Below are 19,735 nucleotides of genomic sequence, written 5' to 3' on the forward strand. Positions count from 1 at the left end.
TATAGCCACACACAAACAAATGATAGGTGGTGTTATTAAACAGCCAAGTAAGGAAATTGAACATTTTAAAACCTTGCTCAATGTCTGACTCTCCCTCAACGTTTTAATATAAGTTGCTCTGAATAAAGGATGTTTGCCATAAAAGTAATAACTATTATAGAAGGCAAAGATATCTTGACCCCTGCTTCAAAAAGTGAATTAATTCATTTTCTTAACGAGACATGAAGTTATGTTTTCTAAAATACAGTTCAACACCATGGCATGCTTCTGTCTACAGTAATACAGAAGATGATTGACGCAAAGCATGCTAGTGCTAAAATAGCTTTCTCTATTAGTAAAAAATAAATAAACTTAACTCATGAACTTAGTCCTTTCTCGACCTAATGAACTGAGCATTGTCCTGATGTAAGGGAGCAACAGGCTGATCGCTCACACAGCTCTAATACTGATAATAATATAATAATACTTTAAATGCACCTAATGACATGTGGCACGGCGAGCTGGCAGCGTGGTTGTGATGAAGTTAATTTACCGTTAATCTCATGATGTTTTAGCCTAGCCACAGTGTAGAGGTGACGAGGAGAAAACTAGACTTGTAGCAAAGTAAGAAACCAAAAGGTGGCTGCTGTTTATTTGTAGATGTGTTAACACTTTTGAGAACGTTGTGATGTCCCTTTTTCACTTCCACAAGTGAAATGACTGTCCGTCTTTTACATGAAGACAGACTTCCGCTTTTCAGATCCATTATTTAAAAGGACAGTGTTTTAGTTTGGAGGACAAAAATAATGCTGTTTTTTTTCTTCTATTTAGATCTAATGATTAATAAGGATCACAAGGGATTCCATAAAATACAAGAAAAACACAAAAAACTCTTCACTTAATTTCTTCACTTTCATCGGGGGAGCGTTTGGTCTCTTGATCCAACTATTTTGTCCTGGACACAATTTCTTGAACTCTATGGATTGCCCTGGTGATTCTCTTTTATTCCAGTGCTACTAAAACGTCCACATCTCCATTTGTCCAACACTTATTGTCCCTTATTTTGGTTTCGTCAAAAACTCCAGGGACTTACGGATTGGTTAGCCCCTCCCAGCCCTGTTTTGTGTATCCCAGCATATGTCTTGATTATCCCAAAACAGCAGTGACCTATAACCCATGTTAGCTGGTGTGTTGTTCATACACATGATGCAAATACTCCCCTAGAAACACATCACTCATTGAAAGGGCATTTACTTTAGAAAATGCTGTATGCCTGACAGGAAAAAACATACTCTGTCCAGAAACCTGCAGCAAGCCTGATGTTGTCTCAGCAGGTCAGCTGGGGTCAGATTATTATAACACTCCCTGCCAGCCACACCCAAACTGCCTGGAGACCGTTTGGTAACACTTTACATAGAGTTAAAAAAAACTATACTGTAATGTCTTAATAATTTGAAAACTAGATATAAAGATTTCTTTAGACTCTTGTGAAAAAAATGTATGTTTGATACACATTTAAGAGACTTAAAATATAATTACATTTCATTTGAAAGCACGTCTGTGCCTCAGTACGGCCTCATAGAGCCGTTAGCATGGCTGCGGACACTTATTTCTATTTTTTTCTGTTTTTGTACGTCTTTTCCATCTCTTTGCTGAGTTGTGGGCGTCATTAGATCTGACTCTGGGGTCCAGTAGAGCAGAACGGTGGTCCGTCTCTGTCGGATTATCACACTGCAGAAAAGACGAGGGAAGTTGCTTGTCGGTCGGGGGGAAACGTTTACAGTTCTTGACAATTTGGTGTTAGTCTAAACAGCTTTTAATAGTTGAATACAAGTAAAAAATAGAAATACCAAACTTTGACATTATTACCTACAGATTTAAGATTGTAAATATTTTTGTTTATACCTGCGGGAAATTGGATTTTGGAACAGCTGGTCCATTTTAGAATAAAATCAATAAATAAAAACATATTTATATAAACATAGAGAACTTAAAATGTGCACTTGGTACTACAATACATGATGGCAATAAATATGTAAAATGTGTATATTTATTTATGTCTATTAATAATGATATTAATGCTGAAAATAGAGTATTTAGAATATTTCTTTATGAAAATGCAATATATTAATAATCCTAAATGATATGAGTCGGAGCAGAGCTTAATAATGAATGCGAAGTAATAATAATAATGCATTTTATTTATATAGCTTTTTTTAATGCATGGTTAATCATTCCTCATCATCTCTAGTCCTTCTGGTGATTTCATCGTTATGCGTTTGTCTCTGATCGGCGACCTGATCCTCAGCGCTGACCCCAGACTGACCTCTCAGTGACGCAGCGTCTCACTCCACTCACTTGTTGATGGAGCAATGTCTGACAGGAGGTGGAAATGATCAGTGTCAGAAAATGCCTCAACTTTCTCTTTCTATGTACGCCTCCATCTGTCTCTGTTCCTCTGCCTCTCTCTCTCTGTGTCTCTGCTCGGTGGAGCGGGGCGGGTCAGTGTGATTCAGGGCTGTAAGCCGGAGAAGGATTGGATCTATTTTTAGTTATGTCTGCTCTCTGGGCCACGCTGACCCGCAGTCTCTGTCTGCCGTTTTTTTTTTTATGTTTCTGTCAGGCTGTCATTCATTTATCTCATATCAGTTTGTCATCCTTTTGTCCTGTACCCTCGCATAGCAGGATACTTCTCTCTAGTGTTTAACAGGCTCTACATCCCTGAAGTTCTCCTGCAGCAGCATTTGTGAGGCGCTCACACACAACTTGTTTCTATAAAATGTTCATCCAGCCATCCTCCTTTTTTCTGGATGAGTGTACAGTATATTTCCTATGGTTACCCACACATTGAGCCTGATTAAAGAGGCAACTAAGAGTATGTACCTTTTTTGTATTAATCAGTCAATTGATTTGTGTATAAAATGCCAGAATTATGACATAGGTCAATTTAAGATACTTGTGTTCAATTAATGATAATAATAATGTTTTTAATGTCTCAATGTTTCCAGCCAAAGATTTATATCACAGCTATATAAAATAAAGAGAAAACCAATATTGGAGCCTTGATAAGTTACTTTATTGACATTCTAAATTGTTGTTGACAACGTTTCTGTTGACATGAGCAGATACAGTAGTACAATAAGTGTATTGAACTCTGTTTTCTATCAACAGAACATTGAATTACATGTCTTATCAAATGCCAAACCAGCTTCTAAATTGAGCGAATTTGCTGCTTTCTTTTGTCTTATACGAGTGTAAACTGAGTATTTTTCAGTTTTTGACTTTGTCTGGGTCTTGGAAAATTTCATTTTGCTAATCACTCACCCTCATATGTTTGCAGCTCTGTGTTCATTTTTCTTTCATTTTGGCAATTTTTCTTTTTTTACTTTGGTCAGAGACACTCCTCGTTTCATCCACTGTGTTTGTTTATGAGAAAACTCATGGAATAGGGCTGTCAAAGAGTTGTGTGTGTGTCCTTGGTTGTGTTGTTTTTGCGTGTGTGTGCAGGTAGGAAACAGAGCTGAGAGAGCCAAGCTTTTAGTCGTGCTCTCAGCGCTGTTCTCATTGACTTGTCTGGAAAGTCACTAAAGGCATAACATGGAATCACTACTAGGTTACCTAATGGCTTTGCTCGAAAGAAAAAGACCAGAGTTGGGTGTAATAATATTACTTTTGTCGGTAACGGAGTAGTGTAACGCGCTACTTTTATAATTCAGTAATCACACTAGTTACTAACATTGCCTCGACACGCGTTACTTACTAAAAATCAGTCATAATCACACTGACAGACAAGAGGGGTTTCCGCCGCAGGTTTATATGTACGTAATCTGCGCGTCCACATCTCCACGTGCAGTGCTGCGTAAACATGGCTGAGTCAGCGATAACTTTCGAGGGGTGGAGGTATGCCCATTATTTTGAGTTTGTCCGAAGAATAGACAGGAATGTGACGGTGAGGTGCAAACTGTGTCCAGGTCAGAAGCTGTTATCCACTGCGGTAAACACCACGTCAAACCTCAACACACACCTGCAAAGAACACATGCTAAAGTGAAGCTACCGCACACGCTATTTGTTGTTTGTTTATGTTTATATCACGTAGTCTGTTCGTCTTCTCTGTCTTCCGGTTGTTGCCTGTTTTGAATGACGAATACACACTACCGCCACCTGCTGGTAAGGAGAGTTATTGCCACTCACGCATGCACAGTTCGTACGTGCTCGGCGAGTAAAGTAACGAGTTACTTTATGTAGAGAGTAACGAAGTAGTGTAATATACTTAAAAACTTAAAAGTAATATGTAATATATTACATTTTTTTAGTAACGACCCCATCTCTGAAAAAGACACACACACACACACACACACACACACACACACACACACACACACACACACACACACACACACACACACACACACACACACACACACACACACACACACACACACACACACACACACACACACACACACACACACACACACACACACACACACACACACACACACACACACACACACACACACTTCAGCAACTGTAAAGCACGGATGCACTCTAATGCAATACGGTAGCTAAAGTGTAAGTATAATTTTAAAAGGGAAAAAGCCACACCTGTATAAGGTTAATGGAACCTGTAAACTGATTGCATATACTTTAATTGCCCTTTATTATATAATATGATTCAATAATAATCTGTATCGTAACGGGTGTAAGGTGCATGCAACACATTTAACAAAAGCAGCCATGCATGAGTGGCTTTATGATGAGGTCTTTTCAAAATGGAGAAGCTGCTCTGTGTGCGCTGGTTGTGTCAGCCGCTCATCATGCTAATAACCGGCCCTGCTTACGCTGCAGGTTGCCATGTCGGCTCCTATCAGCAGATGGAGAACGGTACATACCGACCGCGGCCTTTTGTTGACGCCGCTCTTTCTCTGACAGTGTTGGATATTTAAACAGACTGGTGGTGGCAGTTATAACCTGTGGCATGCATACTGTAAATAATGTTTTGCTATTACTGATAAAACTCAATAGTGTTTCTTTCATTGGCACTGCTTCAGGCTTATTTGGGTTACTGGAAGTTAGGTGCAACTAGAAGTAGAAGAAGATGAAGCCATGTGTTTTTTACACAAAATAACCACTTCTCACCAAATAACAATGTCCGTATTCTGGCTCTTTTTGTGTTCGTCCAATGTTTACTCTGTGCTCTGTTAGTTGGCATTTATTGTCAAGAATTGTTGTTTCCTTTCCCCCTAGGCAGAAGTTAATTGATGTACTTGGGTGTGGGGGGTGGATCATTTTTCAAACTCTGGATGTGGGCTGAAAGAAGCCATTTATCCCTCGATCCATCCATCTGATCAGAGTTTCTAGATGAGGTCGTAAAAAGGGGAAGGCAGAATGGATAAATGAACATGTGTCGCGCCTTCGCTCATCACTCAATCCAATTGGGCTAATATAAGTGCTGTGTTGCGCTTTTCTTTTCTTTGGGAAGCTTTAAAAGGGATGCATGCTTGTAGGTGGGGATTGTAAAGGCAGGCTGTTATTTGAATCACTATCTAAAATATCAAAACACTTTCACTCCATTTCTTCCTTTATAATTAGCATTGTAGAAACCTCAATGATGATCTAAAAGGTTCAAATCTGCCTATTTTCAAAAGAAATTCACTTTCAAAATGCTTTTAAAAAGTTCTCCAGTTAGCGTCCAAAACATTGTTGTTTTGGTTTGAAATGTAGAGTGTAAGACTCCCTCCCTGTAGCCACTTAATAATGTTATTAAGCTCTTAACATTGGGAAATGTAACAGTGTATTAGGTACACATAGCTCAAAGTAATATAAGTCATGATGCAACAGTCCTACTTTCATAAAGTGGATGTTCAGTTTTTGTTCAGCTATTGTATTGCATTACAATGAGAGACGTTTAAGTCATTTGGCCTGGTTATCAACAACTTGGGGGACGGTGCAAGATGTAGGTTACTTGTTACAGTACTAGTACCTAGTTTCGGATTTTTTTTTATTAACTCACTGTATTTTTGGTGGATTTATTTTGGTTTGTTGAAGCTCAGCCTTCATTTCATTTTATTTGCTGTACTTTGAGGGCCTTAAAAGCCTAATAGTATGTGATGTGTGATGTCTGGGCTTGATAATAAACATACCCTTTCTGTTGGTCTGTATAGAGAAGAACATTATATTTTAGAACGATAAACACTGCTATTTTTAACGGTGTTAACTTCTGTGTTTGACCCCGATCAGCTCCTGTTAAGCTGCAGTCATTTTGTCTTGTTTTTATTCTTTTCTATATTAATTGTTCTTTTGAAGCCTGTACTTATTCTCTCATCTTTCTATTGAAACTCCTCATTCAGTTTCGAGTTTCTCTAAGCAGCCGGCTGCCAAAACTGTCTGCCATGTGTCAAGCATAATAAAGCCGTCATCTCGGGCCGGCTTTGAAAAATAGGCCTATTTTAGCAGGATGATCTAACTTCTAAGAATACATGCAGACAAAAGACAAAATAGCCCATTATGGCTCTGAGAAGAAGGTTGAAGAATGTCTGCAGGATGCTTTGATTTCTCATTCTGTGAACAAGCTGGTCAGATGTGTGTGTAATGTCTAAGCAAAAGTAGAATATTGAACTAAACAGGATGGACCTATGTTTTCAGAGACATGCAGGATACAAGCTGCAGCTGATTGGCTTACAGCTGAGGGTCACAGGTTCCTGTGGGTCACACTGAGGATAGCAGTCGTAAGCCTCCCTGTGTTTTCCTGCAGGAACTTGTTGGCGGTGAAGGATTCGATAGGAAGTCAATGCACAAACCTTTATGCCGCTAACTATTTTAAAGCTAATATAAATCTGTCAATGCCTGAGTCTTCTAAAAATTCTAGCACACTCAAGCTGGTTTCTCCAAAATTACCTACCCCACTTTTAAGGTGAGCATACTGGTGAGCATACTAGATCAATAGTAGAAAAGGTCCCTCACTCTGGATAAGGTCAACCGTATCACTATAGTCAGTGTTCGTGCAAAAGACTGCATTTGCTGTTAAGGAAGGAAGTATTTCATCTTCACTTTTCCTTCCAGTTCCTGTTGTTGCAGCAGTCCAGGGATTAGAACAAACTGAAGCCTTCTCTAACCTTCGGGTTAGCTCCAACGTATTGGCTGGTGTCTTTGATTTCATTAGTCCAAGTTAGTTGTTAGTTGTCTTTGTGAAGGATTTCTGGTTTTGACCTGCGTACTGTGTACCTCCAAGTGATTGATGGCTCTGCCTCCAGTCTAGAACAGCAAAACATGTGTATATCACCTCAACTCGATTTCTTTCAACTTTATTTTGCTAACTCCCTCAATGAATCAACAAACATCACTGCAGTTTGGTGACTCACCAGGGTTGAACTTTGCCAGTAAAAATATGTTCCCATAACGAGTTTCAACAAGTCAACCACTTTCTCTTCTTTTTCCCTTTCCCAAAAGGTCTCATTGCATCATTATTGAATGTTCTTTGAAACCATTCATCGTTTGCTCTAGAAAGGGACCGATTGTCAGAAATGACTATTGCCATGTTGAAAATTATTTCTAGTCACCGTACCAATTGATATCTGTAATCTGTCATGAGCGACTATGGATGTCCAGTGTCTTTCCCGCTAGGTCACGCACGGAAACAAACAAAAACAGTGCACCCACGTAAGCGTCTCATCTGTCCCCTGAGACCAGCTGCTGGTGGGTGGGAGTGTGTCCAGTACGAACCTCACCTCTTACACCCTGCAACCTGCCATCCGCTGCAGATATCTACTGTATCAACACACACACACACACACACACACACACACACACACACACACACACACACACACACACACACACACACACACACACACACACACACACACACACACACACACACACACACACACACACACACACACACACACACACACACACACACACACACACACACACACACACACACACACACACACACACACACACACACACACACACACACACATCCTCCCCTCGCCATTAGAATCATTAACTGGACACTGATTATATTAAGGCCGGACCCACAAGACTAATTCCACTAAGTGCAAAAAGCTTGTGCTAGAGTTTGTGTGTATTTGTGTGTGTGTAGTATATAAATGTTCGTCCACAGTTTTGGCTTCTAAGCTTGTGCTACTTGCTGTGTGTCGAACCTTTTTGACATTGTATCTCTCCTGTCGCTCCTTTAGCTCAAGTCTATTTGATGTTGGTCTTAAAATAGCAGGTTTCAACGAAAACTATCGTGGATATAATCGAAGAGAAAAGGATAGAGTGTGTGTTATGCATCATACAGTGAGATACGTTTCAAAGAAAAATAATTAATAAATTCATAGTTGCTTGTGCAAGGATTTCCAAAAACATTGTAGTATTTATTAGTACCACATCTGATACAAGTTGTGTAGAATACGGTGTTTCCAGAAGTTGCAAAAGTGCTATTGAACCACATTAACTGCTGTCAGATTTAGTTGTGTAAATGCAGCACTTTTTTATTGCCTATTTTTGTGTTGGCTTTGTGTTATTGTGTATACCTCCTCAGTGAGTTTTCGCTAGTGTTTTGTTAACTGTAGCTAAAATGCTGGACAAAAACAGAATGTTTTGTTTCTCTTTTTGTTACTGAAATCTTGTCCTTAATGTTTCCTCTCTATCTTTTCTGTCCTCAGATCACCAGAAACTGGACCGGGAGGCACGGATTTGTCGTCTGCTGAAACATCCAAACATAGGTAAGTCATTTCCCAATGAGACGAAGGGCTTTGTTAGTTCAGAACAACTTTAAAAAGTATGTTTGATTTACCTCTGACCACAATAAAACCAAATATGTGTATAGGATTTGAAGTGATAACTGAAAAACATGGATTGTATTTCTCTAATTTAAGATCTTGTTTGTTATGTGCTGCTTTAAACGCAAATGGCAGACATAAAGCACTGGAACAATCATTGCGTTTGACCTTATTTAACGACTGTGGTCTCTTAATAAGTCGTCCCATTACCATAATAACCTCATGGTGGTGGACTCTCATAAAGCTGATGAAACAATGTTAAGTAGCGGTTATAGAAAGTCAGGGATCTCCAGCTGTGACACACAGTTTATGGTGAAGGTACTTTTCAAACTATTAAAGCCTTATTGCCACCATTTGCTCATTCCTTCTACTCATTTTCATTTCATTTTCATTTCAAACCTTTATTTATACAGATAAAATCCCACACATCAAGTCCAATCTGAACTTTCTGAAGGATATTTCCATTGTGAAAAAGTGCATTAATTTGCTAAGAAATCATAAGAGACATTATTTATAACTCCAGAACTGGCTTAATAATCATCGTATCATCTTCAATAATAAAGTTATCCAGTGATGTGTGTCTATACATCCATGTAATACTGCAAACAGGTCGTGCTATCAACCAATTCTAATAGTTTAATTTGCCAAACATTTCCGTGTAGCCAAAGACACACTTTAGGATGTCAATGTCATTGAACGTTGTACATCTGTGTTAGGCTTAAGTTTCATACTTTTTAATTGGATTCACCAAATGCAAAAGTGTGTGTGTGTGTGTGTGTGTGTGTGTGTGTGTGTGTGTGTGTGTGTGTGTGTGTGTGTGTGTGTGTGTGTGTGTGTGTGTGTGTGTGTGTGTGTGTGTGTGTGTGTGTGTGTGTGTGTGTGTGTGTGTGTGTGTGTGTGTGTGTGTGTGTGTGTGTGTGTGTGTGTGTGTGTGTGTGTGTGTGTGTGTGTGTGTGTGTGTGTGTGTGTGTGTGTGTGTGTGTGTGTGTGTGTGTGTGTGTGTGTGTGTGTGTGTGTGTGTGTGTGTGTGTGTGTGTGTGTGTGTGTGTGTGTGTGTGTGTGTGTAAAACCCAGACAATGGCCAGTGGCCTCTTGAGGAAGGAAGGAAATGGCAAGGCGTCTTTGTGGCAGAGCCGCCAAGTATCTTATCATAGAGTCATGTGCCCTGTGCAACCTAGACTATCTTAAAAGCATAATAGGTATGGTTTCACTCTCGCTTTCTTCTTCATCCCACCTGATTCCTGCTTCCTCATCGTCCTATTCTTCCCTTTCTTTTTCAACCTCAGCTGCTCTTTTCTTATCCTATTCTCAAGGGGAGAGCCTGTCAAGTTTTCTATTCTCTAAATGTAAGCCCTCTGAAGCAAGAAGAGAGTAATATCCAACGTTTTCAGGTCTAATTTTAAACACCGTCCTTCACCCACCTTGGCACCGGCGGGTTTTTAACATATCTGTGAACGGTATAGCACAGGGTTCTTACGGTCATTAAGAACCTGGAAAAGTCATGAAAATTCAAAATGTAAATTCCAGGCCCTGGAAAAGTTATGGAAAACAATATTTTCCCCAACGTTTTGGAAAAGTCATGGAAATGTAACTAAAGTTGCATCAAATATAATTTATATTTTATCTAATCGTCGAAATAGTAATACTATAATGATGATAATAAATACTGTATCATATGAAACATAAAATGGCATTTAACTGTCGAGGTATTTTGCTGGTGAGAGATTTTAGTTGCTTTAGCGTGTAGAAGCTAGTAAGCCTACTATTTGATTTGTTTTAGATAGGAACAACATGTTTCATATGCAGACCTTATTTTCCTGTTCCATGTTAAAATAAACCATTTTCAGTGGTACCGCTGAGAAAGAGTAAGAATTGTTTTGGTCATGGAAAATTCGGTAAAGGTCATGGAGAAGTCATTGAAAATCATTGGTGAAAAAGTGTATGAACCCTGATGGCATTTAAAGATGAGCTGCTGGGAAAGAAATCTGTTGGTTAAATGTGTCTTTGTCGGCAAAAACTCATCCTGTGTGAAGACAAAGGAGGCTTTCACCCCTCTGTGTACACACTGTTGAAGAGAGGGGTTGTGATGTTTCCTGCCTGCCTTTGTGCTCCTTCAACAGAGAGAAAACCTAAAAGAAAATGACTCGTATCACATTAATTATAAATGATTACAATATGGCAAACACTCAGTCAACTTTTTGATCCAAGGGCTGATTCATGGTTGCCAACAGGCCAGGTGGCACTCTTCAGAAACCTGCTGTCCAGCCCTGGAGTGGATACTTTCAGATAAACGGGGATAAAGGCTGTGCTCCTGGAAGCCATGTAACCTATAGAGGACTGTGTATTACATTACATGTTACTTGTTAGACGCTGTTATCCAAAGCGACTTACATACTCAATACTACGCCACACGTCTAGTGTATCACTTGACCTTGTGTGTGTTTGTTGTGATTGTGAATGGATGTACAATACTAACAATGTGCAGACTTGTGTTGAGTGTGTTTATTCTTCTGTGTCCCCCTCTGGCTGATGATCAATGATGCATTTATTGTCTGCTAAACTAAAGAGAAATAACCATTAAGAGCTTGTAAAAAACCAAACGAAGGCTAAAAGCTACTTTTAAACAAATGACACAGTCCGTTTTTGCAGCACAATACAAGTAGATGTGTTGATTTACGTAAACAAAAAGTACATTTCTTAACCCCATCAAATATAATAGCAGCTGAAATGGTGGAACTCAATTAAAAAGATAAAGCGTAATAACTCTGCAAACTTTACAGACTTACATAAATGACTAAACTAAACATGCAGACCATTTGAAATAAAGCTGGACCCACAAAGTTGTTATTAAACTGTTTGACAAGTTACAATGTCAAGGTCGTCTTAAATTGATTTGAAGCTGAAGTCTCTCTCGCTCTGTTTGTTTTCGTCCTCACTAGTACGACTCCACGACAGCATCTCAGAGGAAGGCTTCCATTACCTTGTCTTTGACCTGTAAGTAAAACACACACACACACACACACACACACACACACACACACACACACACACACACACACACACACACACACACACACACACACACACACACACACACACACACACACACACACACACACACACACACACACACACACACACACACACACACACACACACACACACACACACACACACACACACACACACACACACACACACACACACACACACACACACACACACACACACACACACAGGTTAAAGCCAGAGTATTGCTCCAGGATGAATTGCTTCACCCGAGCAACGAGCTCACAAATGTCACCCTCTACAGCAGTACAGTGTATCAGCGTTTCCACTGCGCTGCCATGATGGAAATGTTTAGTATACTCTTACCCCTATCTCCTATTTTAAAAGTGATCGCTCAAAGGTGTTCGATTATATTTGCAACTTCACAACAGTAGCTAAAATGTTTTTCATTTAGAAATTAATGTAAAGGGAAGAATTGTGAGGGACAAGCTTCCTTTTATAATATGAATAGCTCAAGGGAACAATATAAGAGAAATACTGTTTTAAAAAAAATCAATATGCTCTATCGTGTAACATTTACTTTATCATCTGATGAAAATGTTAAATCTTTCCCATGAAAACAAGTGTGTTAAATTCAAGTTTTACTAAAATAAAATGTTTCTTACTGTTGCATCCACCTAACTGCACATTCACTTACGTGTTTCACGTAAGTATAATATCGTGTGCAGAGAGTAGGGTAGAATACAGCAATAATGAATAAAGTTTAAAAAGATAATGCTATTGCTAAAATGTTTGAGTTCAACTCTAGTTTATGTTGGTGTAGCAGTCCATCAGTATTGTATCTGAGGTACACATAAACAAGCATGCAAGTGAGTCATGTGGAGGCTTGTGTTATCAGCAACCAGTCAAGTAGCCTCTGAGAGCAGCAGAGAGAGAACATGTTTCTCATGAACACTGAACATAACGGACATATGAGAACGTGTCATCACTTACAAAAGGAAAATAACCTATTGTAAAAGTGTAGACAAAGACAAAACGGGAAGAAAGACAGTATTCTCTTTATGTGGGAGAAAGAGAGAAATCAAATGTATTTTTTATCTGTGTGCAGGGTCACTGGAGGAGAGCTGTTTGAGGACATTGTTGCCAGAGAGTATTACAGCGAGGCAGATGCCAGGTAAAGTATCTCATCATGCTAATGTGTGAACATGTTAGATAGTGCATGTTATTTGTTTCTTGCAAATTAAGCCTTAAAGGTGGGGTAGGTAAGTTTCAGAAACCGGCTCGAGATACACTTGTTGTTATATTCCATGGAATTCTCTTAACATCCCGATAGCAATGAATATCTTAAGTGCTTTGACAAAAAATCCATAAAAAAACGTCATCTGTGGAAGCCGTAGTACTGTAAAAAGCACGACCACTCATTTTAGCCGGCTCGGCTAAAGTAATTGGATGGCCTACCTGCCTGTCAGCCTTCCATCGGGGCACAAACTTATCTTGTGCCCTCATTGGTCCTGTGCGCGTTCGTGTGTGTTGGAGGAGGGGCTCTGTAAGGAAGTTGCAGATTTTCTCCAGTTGTGTATTTTCAAATTCTAGCGATCTCGAGCCGGTTTCTCAAATTTACCTACCCCACCTTTAAGTGGCTGCTGAAGAAAAATCCGCAGCTGCGTTATGAAAGGATCAAATTCTTCTGCCATTTGAATCTGCGTTAAAGTACTTTGTGCTTTGGTTGCAGGAGACATGCTTTTGGTTTCTGTCAGTTCCCTAAAGGTTGTTTATTTTCCACTCAAGGCTTTTACATTTGATTCTATAAATAAATAATGACAAAGTTGAAACATTATTTTGGGCATGTAGTCAGACGTTGCGGTTTGGTTTTTGTACTGCAGCACATTACTTGCCTGGAGTTAAAGCAGAACAATTCTCTAGCAGATTTTGGTCGGTTATGTGTTCAGTATTGACTCAAGCACCAAAATACAATTACATAAGGTAAAAGTATTTCTATCCTTAAGGGAGAAAGGACAGCAGCAACACAGTCTGAGAAACAAGGAGAATAACCAATGTGTGCAATCCACATTTATTATTTTTGTACACGTCAGTAGCTTCTGTTTTGATTCTGTCTGGCAGAGAGAACACCGCTCTCTTTACATCTGTCTCTGTTTACCCTCCTGACCCTCACTTCACCTTTAGTGGTGTCAAACTCATTTCACTTTAAAGGAAGACCGCTAAATTGTACCGTGTGTCAGACCAGCAAAATTGCTGAGCTTTGGACAACCTTACATAAGATACCCCCCCCCCACTGCCTCAACAACACACGCTGCTCCACTTCACACACATCCATTCTCAATCAAATGCACCAAACTTCTCCCACAGACACCACTTATTCTCCTGTGCACCTAAAGGCAAAACACAGTGTTGCAGGGATTCGTTCACATTCAACCACACACAATGTGAGTGAAGTAACGCTGGTACAGAACTAGTGCCTACGAAGGAATGGTCATGACATTTCATAAATCATCGTCAAAGAGAGGGGGGGGAGATAGGATGTCTTTTAGATTTGGAGGAAATGTCTCAAAGGCCTCTCCTTGAAGACGGAAATAAGTAAGAGTGCTAGAGAGAGAATTATGAAATTGTGTTTTCTCACCTCTACACACCCAGCCAATAAGAGTGGGATGTGGGTGTGATTATCGTTTTGTCTTTTTTAGAAAGTTACAGAAATGGTCAGAAACAGCCCCCACAATCTGTCTATTTCTTCTTTCCTTGCACGTCTTCCTCTTCCCAGTTCATAAAAAGCGTATAGGATTACATCGCATTTTGGATTTCAGAAAGTCTCTCAAATGCTCTACTACATGTATTACCCCAAAACATTTTCACAAAAACCTATGACGACGGCATTGAATCGATTTAAAATGTTTGAATCTCCTCATGTTTGTCAGCTCTCCGTTGTCATGTAGCTGCTGTGGACTGACAGATGTGTCTCTCCTCTGTTTCCCGTCCTTCTCTGTCTCCTGCAGCCACTGCATCAATCAGATCCTGGAGAGCGTCAGCCACATCCACCAGCATGACATTGTGCACAGGGACCTCAAGGTGAGTTATCACATACCAGTGGTGAGCACTATCTATTGTTGCACAAAAGACGAGAGGCATTGTGGAAATTCACAGCAGGTCTTAAACGCACGCAATGCTGCAGACGTCATGCTGTGACGTCAAGAACAAATTAACAGGCGCATCATTCGTCCCTCTCTTCACCTGCTTAACGTATTCCCATGATCCTCTACGTCTGTACCTCCTCCCTTTCACCCCCCCCTTGTTCCCCCTTTTTCTTCTGCTCACTTTCCCCCTCCTGCACTGCTGAGGAGTGACGAGTGCAGACCAGCAGCTATTAATAGCGGGTCGTAGATGAGACGACGACCAGTGACGATTTCCCTCGCAGCTCCTGTTCACCTCTTCAGAAACCAAGAGCCCTCTGACCTCCTCAGCTGTGTGCTTTCATTTGAATAATACGCCTCGATAGGATTTGAACACCTGGATGATTGCATTCATTTTATTGCCAGTTCAGAGCCATTACTTTAATAGTTTACTTTACAATCTGGTCTATTACTTTTATGTGATAGAGCAACATGACACCATTACTCTAGCAGACAAACACAATCGGAAAAGAGACGATCTGTTTTGTGTTTGAGCGGCGTAAATGGACCTGCTTTGCTTGTCATTGATTTTTTCCCGCCTCCAAGACTTTTCAAAGACAAGCATGATGATCGATGATATACGGACAGAGGACAGAAATACATTACCAGCACATTACTTGTTAATTTACAACTCTATTGATATGTATTCAAACTGCATCAATGCTACATCTTTCAGTGGATGGAGCTGCCTAAAAACAAAAAGTCATGTTTATGAATATTTTACTCAATATATTACATTTATTGTATTTCATTGCATGCATTTGCAAATGTTTTTGTCGAAAGCGAATTACAATAAGTGCATTATGCACACTAAGCAGCATGTATCTGTCTTTTAGCAGCCTATGAAGCCATTGTACACCGCCCAGCACAAAAAAACAGCTGATGAAGCATTTAGCATTTAGCATTTAGCTGATGAAGCATTTAGCAAACCAGAGCTAAAAGGAGTTCATAGTGGAATGAGATGTTCTGAGGTGATCAGAAACACCTCTAAATTAGCACTAATGGTTCTCGGTATCTGCTGGATGTCAACAGAGGCAACTCTTTGCCAACATGTTTTCAACTGTATACGTTGTTTTATCTCCGCTCCCGTCAATGTAGTAAAAAAGACAACTTTTAGGGGTTAGATTATTTGCTGTTGAACAAACCATCCCATCATCTTGCAGCTAAAAAAGCACCATCTGATGTTTGTCCAAGAATTTCCTGGAGATGAATCTGCTAAAAGTGACATCTGTATCGTAGCCAGGATATTTCTAATAACGGCAGCTAATTGTGTCACGGGGAGGTGTGACCTCACACATGCGTGCATCGTATCTCATCCTCGCTGCAGGAATTAGAGAGAAAGAGTTGAGTGCTGTTGGCTGGTGGCAGGCTGAGTTGCCATGGTAACTGTAGGGTGAGGTCACCCGGCTGCTGCAGCGCCAGCGTAGGGACTCATTATGCCACCTCACATCTATCTGTCTCTATCTGTCTCCCTCTCTTTCTTCCCTCTGCTGCTTTGACTCCAGCTCTGTCCCCGTGCAGTCCTTCCCCTTTTCTCTCCATTTCCCATTGTTTCAGCTCTGATAGAGGGGGACGAGTGAGTGAGGGAGGGAGGAGGGAGGGATGGATGGAACGATGGATAACTAGATATAGAGAGAGACTGACGGATGAGAAGAAACAGACAACGAGCTCAGAGACGATGTCGGACATCTGTCAGCATTCGATATGATGAGGATGGCAAAGCACTGCAAGGACTTTAACCCTCAGAACAGACCTCAGGCCTGCCAGTTGGGACTAGTAATTTAGAGGATAGGGCAAAGAAAAGCCTTTATTTTCCCTTATTGACTTCATTAACACCTGGTTTGTTCAACTGGACACCTGGAGAGATTCAATCTTCATTCTGCCTGACTCGTAAACATAAGTAAATAATCAAAGATGGTGGGAAGAGCTGGTGCACAAACTATTTCTGAAGTCTCAGAAAGCAATTCACAATACTCTCGAGAGACCCTTAAAGGTTGCAGGCCGCGGGTCAGGGAGTAGGGCGCAGAATATCGCTTTAGCCATATTGCATTCAGGTTTTGTTTTTGTTGGTGGAGCGTAACAGAAGAAAACTACACTCTGAAATACACTTGGACCTATCATTCATAATTTAGTGAGGGCATTTTTAGTTTTAAGTTCCATTAGTTAAAAAAATCATTTCCTTTCATTTCTAACTAAGCATTTGTTTCATTTTAGCAGAAATGTGTAAATAATTTACCACAAGTACTGTACTTTTGGCTTTGCATACTTTCCTATGGCTAACTATCATCAGTGGTAAAACTTGCAAGCACTAGCTCAGCTGCCACAGTTGGTCATGTGACCTCGTCTTGCTCGTCGTTACTCAAAAGTCTCCCAACACTAAGTAGCTCTATGGGATCTTTTCCCTTGCTGAAGAAGCCTTCTTCAGCTGTCGCTTTTTGAGGCAGCTTGAGAGGAGGTGAGGCAGGATTAAGTGACCTTTCAGCAGATGTCTTTTCTCAAGACCGGGGTGTCACTGTTTAAATTGCATTTCCACCTGGCTGAGATACAATCTTAGTGTAAGCCAGACAATCTCCAGCTGAAAATGATAGCAGTGGAACTCCAAAAAAAATATATAAAAACACAAAATCGACAATCACGAAGCAGCTGTCTAGCCGCTTGAAACGCCTCCATTGGACTCCTTGCTTTACTTCCCTAAATGATGACGTCACTATGTAACCATTGCACATATTGGCTAGCTTTACAACGCATTGTGTGTGATAGGCTAAGGGACAATACATCTCTATAGTATCAGCTATAATAGATATTGTGAAAAAGACGTAAAGTAAGTGCATTTTAACAAGCCGTGCATCCATAATCTGTCGCTGACCTCGCACCAAATGACTCTTAACCTGGCGCGTTTCCTCGATTTCTCTCCCTCTCATCTTTTCATTAAGCGACAGGAATTATGATTTAACGAGGCGCAAATGAGGGAACCTGTTAAACTAAATCACAGTTAATATGCGCTGTTTCTTTTCCAATTCCTGACTGTTGCATGATTGTGTGATCAGAAGGACAGTGTAGAAAAGGATGGCGTTAAATACGGTGACAGCTGAGGGAAAAGGTCTTTCCTTCAGGGGAAAGCCTCTGGCCTGCTTGACCAAATCATGCCTCATTACTGCTGTAGATGTCATCTAGCTCCTGCAGCTCCGACAGTCATGCAGACATTTCCTACAGGGGGGTACATGATTCTTTCTTTTGCCCCTCATTATTTTCCTCTTAGCCTATAATTGTGCTACAACTCACTTTGTACTATGCACACTGTTAAGAGTTTGTCCAAGGATACACATTTCATCTATGGTCTCTTTTAATGCTGGCCTAAAAAAACACCATGTAATTAACTCATGATGGGCATCTGTCTCTACGTTTTTACATTCTACAGAAAAACATACTTAAAGAGGAATTTAAACTTCCAACAGCCTGAGTGAAAATATTTCCTCCTAAAAATCGTTTTCTCTCTGCGTGTTTCAGCCGGAGAACCTGCTCCTGGCCAGCAAGATGAAGGGAGCGGCGGTGAAGCTGGCAGACTTCGGTCTTGCCATCGAGGTTCAGGCGGAGCAACAGGCATGGTTTGGTAAGATAAAACGTTCTACTACCAACTTAAATATTTCACCTTATTGTTTTTACATATTCCATAGTTTACACTTCCATCGCTACGGTTTGCTTCAAGAAGGATATCAAAATAACTGCTTAAGAAAGAACTAAACTAGTGACAATATGCTGTGTTTTTGTTACCGTATCAGTGAAATAAAGCAATTAAGAGCGAACAGAATAGCAAATAATTTAAGAAAAAAAGTAATGAATAGCCATTTGTCCCAAAGTAAATAAACACTTTATTTACTTGTCAAACAACAATTTTGTGTTTATAGTTTGGTTATTGATGTGAATATATGTTTACCATTCAAAAAGATAGAGGATATGACTTGCTTGTTTAATAAGGGTAAAACCCTTAAAGGTGGGGTAGGTAAGTTTGAGAAACCGTCTCGAGATCGCTAGAATTTGAAAATACACAACCGGAGAAAATCTGCCACTTCCTTATAGAGCCCCTCCTCCAACACACATGAACGCGCACATGACCAATGAGGGCACGAGATAAGTTTGTGCCCCGATGGAAGGCTGACAGGCTGACAGGCCATTTTTTTATGGATTTTTTTTCAAAGCACTTAAGATATTCATTGCTATCGGGATGTTAAGAGCATTCCATGGAATATAACACAAAGTGTATCTCGAGCCGGTTTCTGAAACTTACCTACCCCACCTTTAAAGGAGGATACATGTTGAAATAATGTCAATATGCTCATTTAGGCTATTCAAGCGGGTGATACAGAGATCAGAAGAGCTTACCCATAGTCTTGCTTGAGTCGTGCTGTCCTAAATGTTTTTCCTTTGACTGATTTCACACCAGTATACTTGTTTTTCTCGCAGGCTTTGCAGGAACTCCGGGGTATTTGTCCCCAGAGGTGTTGAGAAAGGACCCGTACGGCAAGCCAGTGGACATCTGGGCCTGTGGTCAGTTCTACTTTCTGTCTGTTTGTATGCTGCTGCATTCATATCTTACTCCATCTTTGTTTAGGATTTATTTGCAATATGTTAATAAATGTGTTTTTGTTGTAAGGTGTGATCCTGTACATCTTGTTGGTGGGATATCCTCCCTTCTGGGACGAGGACCAACACAAACTGTACCAGCAAATCAAGGCCGGAGCGTATGACGTGAGTACTCCTCTCCTGTTCTTATA

At 40.3% G+C, this 19,735-nt stretch overlaps 1 protein-coding gene across 22 annotated transcripts in view; it reads left to right on the forward strand.

Annotated features, from left to right (window-relative positions):
* Positions 1 to 19,735, forward strand: part of camk2g2 (calcium/calmodulin-dependent protein kinase (CaM kinase) II gamma 2) — a 57,622-nt gene that overhangs the window by 16,689 nt on the left and 21,198 nt on the right. For all 22 annotated transcript variants that reach the window (XM_034100711.2, XM_034100723.2, XM_034100712.2 and 19 more), the window contains exons 3-9: positions 8,656 to 8,715; positions 11,712 to 11,766; positions 12,890 to 12,955; positions 14,790 to 14,862; positions 18,471 to 18,573; positions 19,425 to 19,508; positions 19,615 to 19,709. In XM_034100711.2, coding sequence (XP_033956602.1) covers positions 8,656 to 8,715; positions 11,712 to 11,766; positions 12,890 to 12,955; positions 14,790 to 14,862; positions 18,471 to 18,573; positions 19,425 to 19,508; positions 19,615 to 19,709 — 536 coding nt within the window. The remainder of the gene's footprint in view (positions 1 to 8,655; positions 8,716 to 11,711; positions 11,767 to 12,889; positions 12,956 to 14,789; positions 14,863 to 18,470; positions 18,574 to 19,424; positions 19,509 to 19,614; positions 19,710 to 19,735) is intronic.

The sequence above is a fragment of the Pseudochaenichthys georgianus genome, chromosome 15 (genome assembly GCF_902827115.2).
Source record: "Pseudochaenichthys georgianus chromosome 15, fPseGeo1.2, whole genome shotgun sequence".
NCBI lineage: Eukaryota > Metazoa > Chordata > Actinopteri > Perciformes > Channichthyidae > Pseudochaenichthys > Pseudochaenichthys georgianus.